The 16,922-nt window shown below is 44.4% G+C and overlaps 1 protein-coding gene across 1 annotated transcript; it reads right to left on the bottom strand.

The window, feature by feature from the left end:
* Positions 1-1,403: 1,403 nt before the first annotated feature.
* LOC123248674 (lanosterol 14-alpha demethylase) lies at positions 1,404-15,917 on the bottom strand. The gene is made up of 10 exons (XM_044677520.1): positions 15,678-15,917; positions 13,725-13,823; positions 12,392-12,568; positions 11,466-11,592; positions 9,897-10,071; positions 6,025-6,144; positions 5,216-5,411; positions 3,975-4,070; positions 3,335-3,503; positions 1,404-1,700 (listed from the first exon to the last, which is right to left on the bottom strand). Exons 1-10 carry the CDS (start codon positions 15,915-15,917, stop codon positions 1,522-1,524), a joined length of 1,578 nt encoding a protein of 525 aa, XP_044533455.1. The 3' UTR covers positions 1,404-1,521.
* Positions 15,918-16,922: the final 1,005 nt, after the last annotated feature.

Genomic DNA, 16,922 nt, shown 5'->3' with positions numbered 1-16,922 from the left:
ATCCCAAATATTTATACTAAGATGATCTGATTAAAATCTATACAGAAAAAGAGTTGCCAGACACTAGTGGTTTTCCGCCAAAAAAATTTCTCCTCTTCCCACCCAGTATAAATAACTTTGTGAATAAACTCATTTTATTCAAAATGGCTTTAATGTGAAAAATTAACAGCAGAACCTTAATTACATTTAGTGGGTCCTGAAAACAATTTTAAGTTAACTAAGAACATTACTGGAACATACATGATATTTCAAGAATGGAATATTTCGGCCTTACCTAGTAAGAACAAATCGTGCACTCAAATACACAGTATCAGTACAGTCACACACACACATACACACCCCTAGTATAAAGTTTCAAGTTAGAACATATACATGGATCTGTGTCGACTCCAACTTTACTGTCTGGTTGTATTTAGTTCCCTCTTTGACTCAATCAGAACAGATGCCTACATTTAATAGATTTCCGGCAATTCAATTAAGTCAGAATAATGGTTGAGCTTAACCCAGGGCACAGACGCAGTCTTAGTTGCTTAGAACTGGTACAACAGGGAAGCGGGGGAAGAGGAGGGAGAGGAAGTGTTCCTCTTTGAGCTAGATGGAGAAGGAACTTGTCCCATTCAAAAGATTAACAAATCTTTGGTACCATCCAAACTCTTGGCACCCTTTTCTCTCCCAAAAATCCAAAGAGGTGTTTTTGGACAAGAGAGGGCTTTCCTCAATTCTGCTGAAGCAACTAAGCGTATACAGGCTCTTGAGTTGTCTTCTGAGACTGTCACTTAAGTCAGAAGGCCCTGGGGGGGGGGGGGGGGGAGGTCCTATCATCATCTAAGAAATGAATAGTAGGTAGAAAAAATTGTCAATTTGTAAAATGTTTAGGTATAATTCAAGAGCGAAGATTTTAGTTTCCTTTCTTGCAGTATTTTTTTGGTTAGCCTTAAAGAAAAAAAAAACCTATCAAACCTTAGTTGGGGTTCCCCATCTGATTTTCTGATGACACAATTTGTAGGAAATTGGTTATTTTGGAGGAATTCTATTTCCCCCATGTAACACAAGTCTGACTATAGCATTGAAGATTTTTTAATACAACTATTCTGATTTCAATGCACCACTTAATTTCTTAAAAATTCAACAATCATTCAAGTGAGTGTGCCTATCACATTCATTGAGGTAAACAGTCTCCAGAGGGCAGGACTCACACCCTCATTTCCAGTTTTAACATATACCTCATTTTCTCAAAATTTATATTTGAAAACTACCCCCTTAAAAATAACTTATAGAGATCACGCTTTCTTGCTAATTTTAGAATGTTTCAATGAGCTTCTCTCTCCAGTCACTTCCAGGTTGCAGGTAAAAGATGAAGAACGGCATTATAATCGTGTAAACAAATACAATTATAAATTAGATTTCTTTTAGAATTGCACACCCAAAAAACCAGTACATTTTAATGTCATTCTGCAAACTTCATTCAGTGCAAATGCTTTAAAGCTCACAATATCACAAGCGTGTTTTTCCTGTCTTTTTTCATATCGTTCTTCGTTTGTATCGGATTATTGGGTTATGTGGCGTGTGAATCATGGTTGTGTAATTCACTGTAGGAAAATATCCATTAACAAGATCAAATTCGTATAAACGGAGCAGGGTGGACCAAATTGTCTTAATCTGAACGTATGCAAAGTTCTCACCAATACAACGATGCCGACCTAATAAAGGGAAAGAACAACATGAGGATTTGAACATACATCAAGGCTGTTTGCAGCTGTTGCTTGTCAGTTTGTAAAAGTTAATTCAGTCAAACTAACAGATGCTGCACAAAAGTTTATATTCTACCAGGAAAACGGCCCAGACGCAGGCAAGCACAAGGCACGCTGCTGGATGGGACACATAACAGGGATGGAGCTCTGGAAATTCGAGAAGCAGCGGCTGAAAGGCTGCCTCTGCCACGTGCCGTAGGGCCCTGGGCCAGTCCCATGCCCTCACTGGCCTCTACCACCTCCCACCACGGACCCCAGGACCAGCAAGGGGGGGGCCTCCCGGCCTTCTGCTTCCAGCCTGGCATCTCCTAACAGACAAGGGCGCCGCGTCTCACGGGCCACATACAGCCGGAGCTGCGGGAAGGAGGCCCCTGGCACGCGGGGCGGGAGGGCACAGACCTAACCGTCCTCGTGGTGCCTGGGAGGACATCCCGGAGGCTGTGACGACGACGAGAAATGCCGAGCTCGCCAGCACAGGCCTCTGGAGCCCGGACCCTGCGAGCGCCGGGCGAGGAGTGGGCAGGAGGACGGGCCCCGCGGGAAGGGCGAGCATCAGCTCCAGAACAGACTCTGGTGAGGGCATCGGACAGGAGAGCCAGAGCCCAAGCAGGACAGGCGCGCCAAGGGGCCGGCAGTGGGCAGCTGGGCAAAATGCTAGAAGAATCCAGCTAGACAGAGCCTGGGGAGCCCACAGCCAAGAGCCGTCTGTACCAGCGAGTCAGGAGAGAAATACCCCCATATCCCCCATTGGGGGGCAGCTGGGTAGCTCAGTGGATTGAGAGCCAGGCCTAGAGATGGGAGGTCTTGGATTCAAATCTGGCCTCAGACACTTCCCAGTTGTGTGACCCTGGGCAAGTCACTTGACCCCCAGTGCCTAGCCCAGACTGCTCTTCTGTCTTGGAGCCAATACACGGCCTTGATTCCAAGATGGAAGAGTTTTTAATAAGAAAAGCTAGTGGGGGTCAAGGATAGATGACAGAAAAGTCCATCATTTTACAGCCAAGGCAACCAGATGGCTCCCGGGCCTAAGAGCCCCAACACAATGCCTGAAGTGGTTGGACAGGGAGAGAACAGACAAGGGGAGGCAGAAGACTAAGAGCCTGGAGGAAAGGGGGGAAAGAGGCCTCCGCCAGCCGAGAAGGTGGCCCTGGAGGGAAGGCCTCCCCGTGATGGGGGCCCGTCTGTCAGCACTGGCGCGCCCAGGGAGCACCCAGGGGCCTCAGAGGGGGGCAGAGAATGAGCGCTGGGACGGGGCCCGGGCCAGCCTCCCAAGAGCCTTTAATAAGAGGCTGCTACGAGTGGTGTTTGACAGAGCCGAGCGGTCCTGACAGGATGCATGTTTTCTCCAAGTTCTACTTCGCGGCCTGACTTCTAGGCCTCCCATCTCTGAACTGAAGGGAGCTTCTTTTGGTTTGAGAGCCATTCATAAACCCCGAGGCCAGGGTTTCTTGTCTCTTGATGGACTTGGGCAGGAAGACCTCTGACATATCCTTTTATATATTTATTTTTTTTATCTACTTGGGAACTGTTTAGCAAAATAAATGTAAACGTCTCACACAAATAAACAAACCTGCAGGACTTACCAGCTCCGAAGGGCACGTAAGCAAACTTCTCACCGGACGCGGGATTATCCTGCAAGTATCGGTCAGGATTGAAGTCCAAGCGTTCTATCCAAGAGTCTTTCAGTCTATGGTTAACGGTGGGAGACACGCACACCTGATGGCCCGGAGGAATAGTGTAGCCGGCTACGCTCTATGAGTTAAGAAAACCCAAGACGTTCTCATATATTCCAAATACGCCACTGAAGTCCACCCCAGAGTGGCTGAGCACCAAAATACAACGGCACGTGCTAGAAGAAGCCCACGAGGTGGCACTCAAGGCTCCTGAGAACTCCCTGGCCTCAGTTCAAGTCCTCCCCTCTGCAGGAAGCCTCCCCAGGCCGCCTCTTTTCTCGCACACTGTCTGCATGCCAGCCATCTCCCCCATTCTGGGAGCTCCGGGGCAGGCATTGCTCACACGGTGCCTGGCCCACGCTGAAATGCTTATTAACATGACTCTCCCCGTGGGACCTGGACAATTCCCTGCATGCCTCTGGGCCTCAGATTCTTCATCTCTAAAATACAAAGGTTGGACCAGGAGGACTCTCGAGATACCTTCCAACCCACAGGAGATGATCCTATCCAAGTGTTCAGTTTAAAATTTAAATTCACCAGAAGCACTCACCTGGGGAGTTTTGGCCAATCTCATCATAGTCATTATAGGAGGTCTAAGTCTTAATGTTTCTTTTAAACAGCGATCTAACATATGGAGATCTTTGAGCTAAAGAGAAAAAGAATCTGTGAGCACAATTAATAAAAAGTAAAATTTCATCAATAAACAATATAAATTTTTTTTTCTATCTGACTAGTACACTTTATAGTTTGCATTATCCACTGTGGCATCTCAGCTGCCAAGACATGGAAGCATCTACCACTGCCAAGGATAAGAGAAAAAAAGAAAGGCAGTTCTATATAGACACGACAAGTTGGGATAGGCCCTGTGGAGAGCCAGTGACTGTCCACTGAGCTCTATGGGAAGGAGAATCAGAGCCCTGGGTTTGAATCCTGGTTCTTTATCAGTGGAACAAGATAGCTGGCTGCTCTTCTGTGGACCTCACCTTAGCCAGGCTACTTCTCTGATGCTCTCCCTCTTTCAGCAAGGTTAAGAACCCAATTCCCATGTCACCATCTACTCTCAAGCAAAGGACCAAAGATCAAAGGGTCTCAATGAATGCTGAGGCTCCACCACATTCACAAACCACAGGCAAGGCAGGGAACCCTTAACATCCTGTACCTCAGCAGTTAAGACTTTGAAATAGAGGCAAAAGGGAAAATTAGGGATGAAATCATTCAAGAGCAGGTTTAGCATTAAGGACAGAACACAGGATGTCAGGCAGAGGACACCAAAAGGTATCTGGAGGTGTTCTTCACAGCAGTTTAGGAACACGGCAGATTTTCTTTGTTCATACTCGGTTCTCAACTGAAAATGGACTCTAAGAGCCAAAGACGCTATCTAGCAAACTTCCAAACAAGACATTTCAATAGACATGACTTAATTTGAAGAGGAGCAGGACTCTAGAAATCAGGTAGGGTTTAGCAAATATTAGAAAGTGTCACTATCTAGAAGGAAAGTCTCAATCTCATACCTAACCCCATGCCTCCACATTTGCCTTCTGGGACCCTATTTAGAATTACTTTAAGTCAAAAGTCAAGCAAACCTGGTGCAGCTGGGTAGCTCAGTGGAGTGAGAGTCAGGCCTAGAGACAGGAGGTCCTAGGTTCAAACCTGGCCTCAGCCACTTCCCAGCTGTGTGACCCTGGGCAAGTCACTTGACCCCCATTGCCCACCCTTACCACTCTTCCACCTATGAGACAATGCACCGAAGTACAAGGGTTTAAAAAAAAAAAAAAAAAAAGTCAAGCAAACCTGATCATAGTGTAAAGGAGGCAAATCTTCTCCACAGACATTCCGCTGTTCTAAGTAACATTTTTCCTGAAGTGTTTTGTCTCTGGCCAAAAAGAAGCCCATCCAAGCACTCGTGGTGGATGACGTGTGCTGCCCTGCTAACAGAAGTCCAATAAGCAGCCCTGAAATTTCATCATCTGTCAGAGAACGCCCATCCCTAAGGAAGTCAACAAGACAAACAACTTGAGCACTCCAAATGTCAATGAAATTCCAAAATCCATGTATTTCTCAAGAGTCATGTTTTCTTTAATGTAACAAGTTAATGCCCACATTTTCTGAGAGAAAACAGTGAAAAGAAACATTAAGGACAAAGGCACTTATTTTATCTAGGGGAAATACATGACAAAAAAAATTTCCCATCTTTTAACTATTCATTCCTTGGTTTTCCACAATGATCTTGGGCACTGTAGATAAAATAACAATTCCATTTAAAATAGCCACAAAACAGTGTTAAAAATAAAACTTTTGCCAATAAGAGATCAAAAAGATAAAGCTTATTAAGTGTTAGGTAATGCCCTTGTTTTGGTTCAATGTTTGCCTCTAAACCAGTGATGGGCAAACTATGGCCCGCGGGCCAGATACAGGTCCTGAAATGTTCTATTGGGCTACTCGACATTATTCCTAATATGACGAATACAATGAGTAAGATACAATACAATGAAACTTTGAAGGAGCTGCCTTAGAAACAGACTGACAGATGAGCATTTCCTTTCCTTTAGCCCCCTCTTTAAAAAGTTTGCCCATCACTGTTCTAAACAGCTTTTACTTACTTGTAAGTAGAATCTAGTAAAGTTTGGAGGAAATCATCATATTTTTCTTTTGACTCCCTACGTTTCTGGATTGCCTTATGGAAAATGCTTTTGATTGCTTGATGTGCTCGATCCCGGCGCCTATAATTCCAAAATTTTAAATTATACAAAAATGTACAAATAATTACAACTTATGGTTTCAAAGCGTTTCAGCTTATAAGTAGTGACAAAACTACAGCTGAGGGGGGGCCCATTTTGAAACAAATCTAAATATGCCTATCCATCACAGCGGCATTTAAATAATTAAATAACCACTCTTGCACTGCATATGCCCATGGAAAAGCAGAAATGTTCCTTTTGTCCACGGAACTGTAGATGACTTCTCACTAAAGTGACTGCTCACTAAGGAGGCAGCATGATTCTAGTTCCAGTAGATTTGATACCACTTTCCCATGTATCCCCATTGACTTGTCATTCCAATTTCTCTTCTCCCCCACTTTTCTCACTCCACATAGAATCAGAATTGTTCTCCTCCCCCACCCCCCACCCCCCAAGAAGCTTATGTGGACCCTATTCTAGTTTCTCTCCACTTCGGCCACCACCCCCTTAAGTCAATTAATAGTAGATACTCTGTATATGTAAGGCAGGGCATTAGATGTTCAGTGTGAGGGACACAAAGATACCAAACTCAATACCAGTCCCTGCCCTCAAAGAATTTACAAAATAGAGAATTTGAAACAGAAGGTATAAAGTTATTTAATTGCCAACTCATATTAACAGCTAAAGACAGGAAGAAATGTCAAAGTGTAACATTGTAAAATGAATGGGACAAATTATCTTAGAATCAATACTAAGTATAGGTTCCAAGGCAGAATAGAGGTATGGGCTAAGCAATTGGGGTTAAGGGACTTGCCCAGGGTCACACAGCTAGGCAGGTTCTAAAGACAGAAAACTTTAAGCCTCTGAGTTCTGAGCTCTGTGCTTTAGGTGTAGGGCAAAATCCTAATTCCCTCTGACCCCACCCCTTCCCTTTAAACTTGTTATTAAAAACTTTCAGTTAATATTACATAGTCAGATCATTGTTGTATGGGTGAAGGGCGTCTGAAGAGACAAAGGGTTCCTTAGGGGAGAAGGCTCTCAGTAACCTCAAGTTAAGCCAAACCTTGAGGTATCAGCCATTGCCTCCTCCCCTGCAGGGGCTGCATAGAGAGAGACAAGAAGGAAGGTCAGGCATTAAGCAAAGACCTGAACAAAAGTCAATCTTGAATTCCTTCTGTGTCTTTATCCTGGACAGACTTCTGCTCCCCCTTTCCTTTCACTTATTCTCTTGGGACAGAGAGGAGACAGCTATAGGCTCTCTGTCAACCAAAAGGGGTTTCCCTCCTGAGGTCAAGTGGCCAAACCCCTTTTGACTAGATTCATCCAACATTCCTAAGAGATCCCCCTTTCCTATTAGAAAGCCATTCTGTTTTGCTCTCTACTAGAGGGCTAGCTGGGCAGGAAGAAGCCATCAGCAACCTGCTCAGTCAGTTAGGGTTTTCTCTGAGGGTGAGCTAATCAACACTCTTGGCTACTAAGCACAGTAACACCACCCCACCCCAGGGTTTCCCTTTCTGATTTACCCTTTGTAAGAGAAATTTCTTACATAAGAGAATAAGGCAAACTTTATCCTTTAAAAAAGAAGAGCATCACTAAAGATTTCTGATGCTCTGTTTCAATTAATATTCAAACACCCACTTTGCCACTTAGTACTCCTGTGGCCTCACTTAACTACCCTTTGCCTCAGGCTATAAAGTTACAGATTTCAAGTAAAAGGACCTTTGAGATCTCTTCTAATTCTAAATCAATGGTCTCATGATGCAATTCAAAAAATTATTCTGGAAGAAATCATAAACCAAGGAATTGATTAATTAGGATTAATTCATTAAATCTGTATAAGGTGATAAAGAGCCGCAGGGTGAAAGCAATGGAACTGCAAAGAGACTATAAAAGAGAAAAAATGACTACGGATGATATGATGTAAGAAGAAAATCAAAAATGACTTCAGTAGTCACAAAAGACATCCTAGACATTTTCAGAAAAATGAGCTATTCTCATCTCCACCTCTATCATGAAGCATTTTTTAAGCACATGGAATACACAAAGACAAAAAGTCAACAATTTTTGTACTAGAGCTCGGACTTTAACACAAGAATCAATGGGCAGGACGATTAGTGTTGTCAGGAAGACCCAAGCTCAAATCTGATCTGAGATACTGAGTAGTGGGTGACCCTGAGAAAGTCATTTCACTTATCTGCCTTTACAGGGTTATTGAGGGTCACATGAGATAATATATGTAAACTTTGAAGTGCTATATAAATGTTGACTATTATAATCTTATTATTACAGTTACTGTTATACTACATGAAAAACAAGTACAACTAACACAAAATAATTTTGGCAGGGAGAACAAGCAGCTGAGAGAGCAGGGATAAAAGCATCACTTGAAGGAGGCACTTGAGCCCAGGTTTCAAGGAAACAGGGCTTCTAAGCAAGTAGAGGTGAGGAAGGAACACCTTTCTAAGGACAGACAATGGAGAGTATTTAAGGATCAGCAAGGCTGATCTGGTTAAACCACAGAGTCCTTACAGGAGGGTAAAAGGTAGATTAAGGCCAAACTGTGAAAGACTTTCAAAGCCTTTTGCTATTTTTTACATTTTAGAGACAATGGGGACCTGCTGGATTTTGGGAGAGGCAGAGAGGACAGGATGATACAGTTGACTAAACCTACACCTGAGTAAGTCTGGCAGGTGTGTACAACAGACTACAATGGGAAAAGACTTGAGGCCAGGAGACCACCCAGGTGACTACTGAAGTGGTCTAGAGCTGGTATGAGCCAAAACTAGGACTGTGGCTAAATGGCCATCAAGAGGTTCAAGATTTGCCAAGTAAAAGGATGTGTGGCAAGAGGGAGAATAAAAAACAGAATAAGCCGAGGTTACAAATCTGGACACTAGAAAGCGATGTCTTTAACAAAAATATGGCAATTTAGAGAAGCAATTAAAAAAGGGAATGGGTTATTTTGGACACACCCAGTCTGAATTATCTAAGTGCTACAGCTCAGAAAGAGACAAAACTGGATTATAGATCCTGGAGTTCTGTGTAGAAAGATCATTCAAAACCCATAGGAGTTGATGAAGTCATCCAAAAGAAAGAAGAGACTCAGACAGAATCCAAAGTATACTGACCAAGGCCACCACAAATGACAGCCAGCTTTGTTACACAGCCAATATTCTAACATAGCTACCTGTTGAACATTTGTTATAGAAAAAAAAAAAACATAAAAAATAGTATAGCATTTACTTTAAGGTTTGCAAAGCCCTTTATAAATACCTCTTTTATCCTCATTTCACAGATGAGGAAACTGACCTGGGCAGCTAAGATAATTGAATGGGGTCATCATATCAGGTCACATAGCTTCTGTTTAAGGCTAGATATAAACTCAGATCTTCCTGACTCCAGGTCTAGCACCAACTTGCCTAAGTAAACTCTCCTTTAAATTAGGCTCAATATTTAACAGAGCTTCAATTTGGTTTTTAAACCTGATTTTCATTTGTCCATTTGACTTAAAGCAGGGCATACCAATATTACTATTCATGATCCGACAAGAGAGGCAATGTAGCCTTGAACTCAAGAATGCCAGGGTTCACCTGCCTGATTATAGCTTTATGACCCCTGGAAGATCTCGGGCACTTTAAGACTGAAAGCTATAGATGAGATGCCCATCTACACTGGCAGAGAGAAATCTCCCACTAGGAATTCCTCTGCCAACGAATGAAATCACCGGGCCACACAAAAAGCAACAACAAAGCACCAAAAAATTCCAATTCAGATGGACTAAGTTTAAGAAGTACCTGAAACTGGGCAAAGGCAGCCAACCTGGCAGGAGCCAAGCAGCATGGGTGAAGCCTCCATCTAGATCTGCGTAGAGCTGGGCCACTTTTTCATTCAGCTGGCTTCTGATTTCTTTTCCATGTAAACAGTGGCTAGCCGTGAGAATGATTAGCTCAGAAAGGGCTTCAAATAAGTCTGAGGGAAAGAGACAGAAAGTCCATCTTGAGACACACTGCAGAGGTGACTGAGAAGCCCCTTGTCAGGCTCTGAACCTGGGCCCACCCTTTTGGTTACAAAGGACATTCAGAGATGAAGATGACTAATTGTTTTTTATAAATAAGGCAGGGCACCTCAGGGTTGGACCAGGAGGGCCCAAAAGGGTCTATGGAGCTGCAAAGACTCTAGGTGGTTCCATCAGTAGACAGGCACCTTGCTAAGAAGTCAGGCAGGATTTATCACTGGTCACTGGGTAATGGATGAATTCACTAGTGACAGATACCCAGGAAACCAAGAAAAATAGGAAAGGGCCCTCAATCTGGTATGGCAGAAAAGAAAGACAGGGTTCTCAGAATCACTCCTATACGCCCATCAACACCTCACTTATCTGACAACCACAACTACCTGAGACACAGCTGAGAACCAGAAAAATCAAACAAAAGGCTGCTTGGCAATACAGAGCACTAAGTGCTATGCACTTTATTCTCATAATACAAATCCTCTTTTTTTGAGAGACCACTATCAACTTGGTTATCTGTTCTTCCTATTCCAAAGCAAACTGGGTTAAAATGGAAATGTTTTGGTATAAGACACACTTGACAGTGAAAAAAGGGGCCATACACAGTTGGGCTTTTTTTTTTTTTTAAACAGAAGTAAAGCCAAATTTGGGTCATTTACCCTTAGTGCAAAAGACCCAACAGACTTCAAAAGTATTGAGGATGTGGTCATGTTATATGCTGCAGTCCAGTAAAATTGCTGGTGATCCAACATCTTCTACCAATGTCAATATGTTCAATCGATTCCCATCATAAGTAATCCATTTTCAAAACCTATCCCTACATCATGAGTAAAGTACTTTTTCTGGCTAATAGTAAGATACTCTAAAACTAAAGCTGATTCTTCAAAGTTTAAAACTTTATCCTTATATGGAAATTAAAATTAGTTTCCTATTTTGCAAAGACCTCTCTTACTGACCTCTACCATTCATTTCTAGCTCAAGTTTTAATCCTAAATTTTTCATTTCTCCTTATTTATCTAACTGAGCTAATAGAAAATGTTAATTTTAAACTGACTTGGGTAAGTAGTCAGAAAGTGATTTTTCTACTCAGATACTAATAATCATTGTTTCCTTTCCATTACATTCAAGTTTGTTTGTTTTTTTGGAAAAAATTGCACTTTACCTAACAAAATTCTTATATTAAAGAATGAAGGTGGGAAAAATAAAAGGAAGGATATATCAGGAAATTAAGATGATACTAAAACAGATACCAACACAAATTTTCCTCTCCTCTAAAAAGCAAACTCTCCATGTTATTAAAATAGTTAAAATCCATGCAATAATATATTAAAATAATATTTTTTAATTTGCTTACTTTTTTCTCCACTTTCTCCCCAGCTTTCAAAGTACTCCTTTGTTTCTTTTTCAATTATGGAAACATGTTGTTTAAATTGGGCTATATTAAGGCCAGTTTTTAACATTTTCTTTTGTTCCAAGAATACCTTCAAAAAATGAATTAAATATTAATTTAAAAATTAATTTAAAAATAAATTAAGGGGAACATTTCTTAAACGGGAATCTATTTCCCATAAACACATCTCACAGAAAACTATATTGTAAAAAAGAGAAATTATTTTTTTACAAAACCTATACCAAAAATTGGCAACCTACAATCCTAAACAAATAAGCCGCAAAATGGCTCCCTCCATCTCCAGCACCCAATGCCTTCAAGCTGCCCTGTCTTAATTGCCTCTAAGGCCTCCCCTCTTCAAAGAGCACAGATCTTCAAGCTTATTCCCCCCCCAACCCACCACCTCAGCAAAAAACCAAACCAACCCCAAATCCTCCAAATTTCCCACTGTTTCAGTATGGCTATCATGGGCCCTTCCCCTTTCTTTCTTGTCTCTTTATCCTTCTCCTGATTCTCCCACCCTACTAACTCAAGGCTATTAATCAATTAGTAGCAATTGTCACACAATAGTTGTACACTAGAGAACTAGCATAGATTCTTTTTTTTTTTTTAACCCTTACCTTCTGTCTTAGAATTGATACTAAGTATTTAGCTGCAAGAAAGAAGAGTGGTAAGGGCCAGGCAATGGGGGTTAAGTGACTTGCCCAGGGTCACAGGGCTAGGAAGTATCCACCTAGCCCCTCCCTACCCCAGGCTACATTCCTCACTAACATAAGATAAGCAGGACTATGGAGCAGGACTATGATTCTTTTAGTTGCCATCATTATGGGACTTGGCATTCTAGGTTTCAACATTTTAATTGCTATTAGATCCCAACAAGTAGCACCTACTGGATTGGGCACATCATAAGCAACTCCCTTTCCGAAGACTGGTGTCGTGAGCCGGCCATAAACATCTTCTGCATTCAAATCTTCATTCTTGCTGTTGAAGAGCAGAGCAGCTGCTTCACTGCCAAGGAGGTATGTAAACTTCTTGCCCACCATTGTAAAACTAAATACAGGTCCATACTGGGAAGGAAGAACATATACACAATGTGATCAAGAAATACAAAAGCAAAATACTAATTAAGAGCTATCTCAGAAATCATCTAGTCACTACTTGAAATACAAAATTCTTCCACAGCAACTCTTAAGGAGAGGAGTCAGCTTCTACCTGAAGAACTCCAGTAATAGGAAGTTCACTATTTTTAAAGTAGCTTAGTCCAATTTTTGACAGGTCTAATGATTAAAAAGTTTCTCCTTATATCATGCCAAGAACTGCCTTTCTACAAGTTACACTTGTTAGACCTGTGCATAACTAAGAGCAAATAAATCTAAAACTTCTTCAGTACCCTCTAGCCCCAGGAACCCTTCTCTCCCTCTAAGTGCAATGGGCAGGTGGCCAAAATGAAGAGCACTCCTCCCCAAGAGTGCTTCCCCTTGAAGGAGGGGGCCCAGAGAAGCCACTTCCTCATTTATTACCCATGGCCACTGGCAGTAGGTTTCCATCATGCTATACCCATGCTCCAGGTTTTCAGCTCCATTTCTGTGTATTCTCTTCTTCCAGAAGATTGTGAGCTCCTCAAGGGCAGGATTGTCCTGGGCTTCACCCATATGCCCTTCCCTAATTCATTCTTTTAAGTCTCAATCACAAGCTGTTTAAGACTGTTCCTCCCTCCCCACAGAGTCTTTAGAGGCCTAGCCCAGGGCAGCAGGACTTCTAGCACCATCAATTAAGTGAATAGAGAGAGGTCAGTGTGGCTTCAGGGATTTAAGGAGGAAAGAGAGAAGCCCTGAGAAAAGATGAGTGAAGTAAACTAGCTGAGTACTATGAAAAGAAAAGGCTTATGAAAGGCTGGACACTAAAAATAGGGGACATACAGGGTGGATAATCAAGAAGTAAGGAGTGAGGGGGCAGCTGGGTAGCTCAGTGGATTGAGAGTCAGGCCTAGAGACAGGAGGTCCTAGGTTCAAATCCGGCCTCAGCCACTTCCCAGCTGTGTGACCCTGGGCAAGTCACTTGACCCCCATTGCCCACCCTTACCACTCTTCCACCTATCAGACAATACACCAAAGTTAAGGGTTTAAAAAAAAAGAAGAAGAAGAAGTAAGGAGTGAGTGAATAAAAGAACACTGAAGGAAAGCTAATTGAAATGTTGCTGATCAACAGTGGGAGATCACTCACCTTCTCATATGCATTTTCTAGAAATTCAATAGGACTTTTTCCAAATGCTATTGCATGACCAAGGAAAGGAATAGGAGAGAAGATGTAGGGTGGGCATTTCTGAAAGACAAAAAAAAAAAAATTTTAACTTATTTTTACAATACTTTACAACAAACAAAGTTTTCTGACTAACAACTCAATATAAGAGGCCATGAAAACTAGGTGAAAAAATAACAAAAAGGATTAAGCAATAGAAAAGTTGTTTAAGAATGGCAAGGCATCAAATATTGCACTGAATGGAAGAGCATAGTGCTTTCAGATGTCAGACAGTGGAGAACACAGTAAAAATTACCATTATAAATGACCAATTTTCAGAGTCAGGAAGCAAGAACAAAGGGTGGGGAGTGGAGGTGGCAGTAAAAGTGTGTACTTTCTAGGGGCAGCTGGGTAGCTCAGTGGAGTGAGAGTCAGGCCTAGAGACAGGAGGTCTTAGGTTCAAACCTGGCCTCAGCCACTTCCCAGCTGTGTGACCCTGGGCAAGTCACTTGACCCCCATTGCCCACCCTTACCACTCTTCCACCTATAAGACAATACACGGAAGTACAAGGGTTTAAAAAAAAAAAAGTGTGTACTTTCCTCTGGCTTCTTCTAACTGGTAATTTCAGTTCCAGGATATTAGTAAATGACATGTGGATAAAGATCTAAAAATTAAAACTAGAAGGCTAGGAACAAAATAAAAGTAATCTGAACAAAGAGTACATTCCAGAACACTAAAGGCTAAGTAAGTAAAGGAAGGAAGCAAGAATAGAAATTTTAATGGGAATTCTTCCCTTTAATATGAACTCTGGCAATCAGCTATAACTGACCCTTCTTGATGGGACCATGAGACCCACATAATGTTCAGCAAAGTCTCCTGAAACTCAAGCTTCAACAGTGAGGAAAAAAAGAGGGCTTCTTTCTTCTTCCTAACTCTCCTCCCACCATCCAAGGCACAAGGCCAGACTCCAGCCCAGGTTTCACCTTCCACTCTCCTTTGCACTTACTCCTCAATCAACCAATCTACTGCCCCCCAGTCTCCACCTTCTCCATACATCCCTTCTCTCCCCGTAGGAGCCACCCCCGATGCAGGCTATCATCTCCTACTCTACTGCAGTAACCGAGGTGGCTCCCCCTCCGCTAATCCATTCTCTACTCTCCTGAAAGCCCAGGGATCCACACACACAGCCCCAACCCCACGAAATTCCATTCCGTAAACATACTATTACATGCTGTTTAGCATAAAGCCCTTCACCATCAATGAAGCCCTTCACCACCCTCCTGCTTAGTCTTACAGATCTCCACTTCTCTAAATGCCCTTCTCCATCTGTGTCTCCTCCTCCTCCCCTCCTCCCCCAAGCCGTGTACACACACTATCCTATGTTATCCCCAAAGAATACGAGGCCCAGGAAAGCAAATTCCACTTTAGTCCCCCGCCCCGCGGCTTCGCACACATTTTGCTGAGTGTGGACCTCGGTATGGGCTCGGAACCCCCTGAAAGAGTTCTCCCATCCCTCAGACCAAAGATTATCTACGATAGCCAACAGCTCACGATTTGCAGAAAAAATAGATTTTAGTAATTAGTTCAAGCCCGTCGCATCTTTCTCAAGTCTGCCCGGCTCTCTAAGGACGGTCCCTCCCAGGCAATCTACGTGCCCAGTGGATGCCTGACCTCCGGCCAAACTCCGCTGTGGGCCCGAGATGTGAAAAGAACGGGAAGAGGGGCGCGAGGATTTACCATAAGACCCTCCGCTTTAAGAGTCAAACTTGAGCAGCCTCTATAAGAGTTTCTCGAGCCCATACAACCCGTCCCCGCCCCTCAGCCCCAGTCCCACGCGTGCCCTCCAGCCTGGGATGGGGAGTCCTCCCCCTCCCCCGCGCGAGCCCTCCAGCCTGGGAACTGAGAGTGTGCCCACCCATGTGCGCCCGCGGCCGTACCGCTTCTCTGGGCAGCTGCTCCGGACCCTGCAGGAGACCCAGGCCGCGGCGCAGCAGGTAGGCCAGACTGAGTGTGCACACGAAAGCGGCCAGCACTGCCGACAGTCGCCCGCCGCCCACCGCCTCCGCGGCGCCCTCCAGCATCCCGAGCAGGGCCATCCCAGCGGCCGCCGCTGCCGCCGAACCCGCGGTGGCCGCTGCTACCGCGCACCAGAGCGGCCTGGAAGCACGGGCCGCCATCCCCGCCTCCGGCGTCGCTGCCAACACCCACCACGAAGAAACAGAGAGACGAAGCAGAGGGAACCAGAACTGAGGGCGGCGACTCGCGACTCACCGGCAGCGGGGCTGGCCGCTGGCCCTAGATGTCCTGGCCCCGCCCCCGGGCTGAGCTCGCGCTACCCTGACGTCACATAGGGAGGGCCGGGCCTCGGCCAAGGCCCCCCCACCCTCCTCCTCCAGAGGCGCAGGCACATGTACTCAGAAAAGCGCGGAGAACCCGAGGCGGCGGAACCGGAGGTCAGAGCGCGTCGGAGTACTGGGTGTAAGGGGGACGCCGAATTCGGGATCCTGCGGAGACAAGGGGCTCGCACTGATGTTTTCGAAGGGGCGGGGCGATCCCCGCGAGGTACTACTTTTGGCGGAGGCAGGGCGGAAGCATCTCTCTGAGTCGTTGTGGAGCCACCCACCTGATTGGCGGCCCCCGACTCTGATTGCTCGGGTTCCTCCTGAGGTGATGTCGGCTTATGTGACGTCACGGGTACCGAGGGGCGGAGAGGGGCGGGACTTGGCACTAGCCTCACCTCCCGCGTGCTAGCCCTGGATCCGTCTCACCCGCTAGGAACCCTTGGGAGGCTGGGCTCTGAGCTGTCAGAGCCAGCCGAGCGGATCCTCCGCTGTAAGGGGCGCTCCCTGCCGGTGGGCGAAGAAGGAAAGTGAGCCAAGCCTGGAGAACCTCTTCCAATGATCCTGTGATATAGACGCAGTTATTACCCCATTTTACATTTAAGGAAACCGAGGCTGAGATTTCTGGCTACATAGATGGCATATACGGTAATTAGGTCGTGTCCGACTTTTGGTGATCTCAGCAAAGACACTGCAGGGGTTTGCCATTGTCTTCTCCAGCTCATTTGACATGAGAAAACTGAGGCAAGAAGGATGAAGTGACTTGTCCCGGGAATCACACAGCCATTGCCCTAGTGCGAGTTTTTTCTCTATATATTGTCGCCCCCCTTCCGCATTAGACTG

This window comes from Gracilinanus agilis, chromosome 5 (assembly GCF_016433145.1).
Source record: "Gracilinanus agilis isolate LMUSP501 chromosome 5, AgileGrace, whole genome shotgun sequence".
NCBI lineage: Eukaryota > Metazoa > Chordata > Mammalia > Didelphimorphia > Didelphidae > Gracilinanus > Gracilinanus agilis.
The sequence above is the reverse complement of the archived record's forward strand: the minus strand, read 5'-3'. Positions and strand labels throughout refer to the sequence as shown.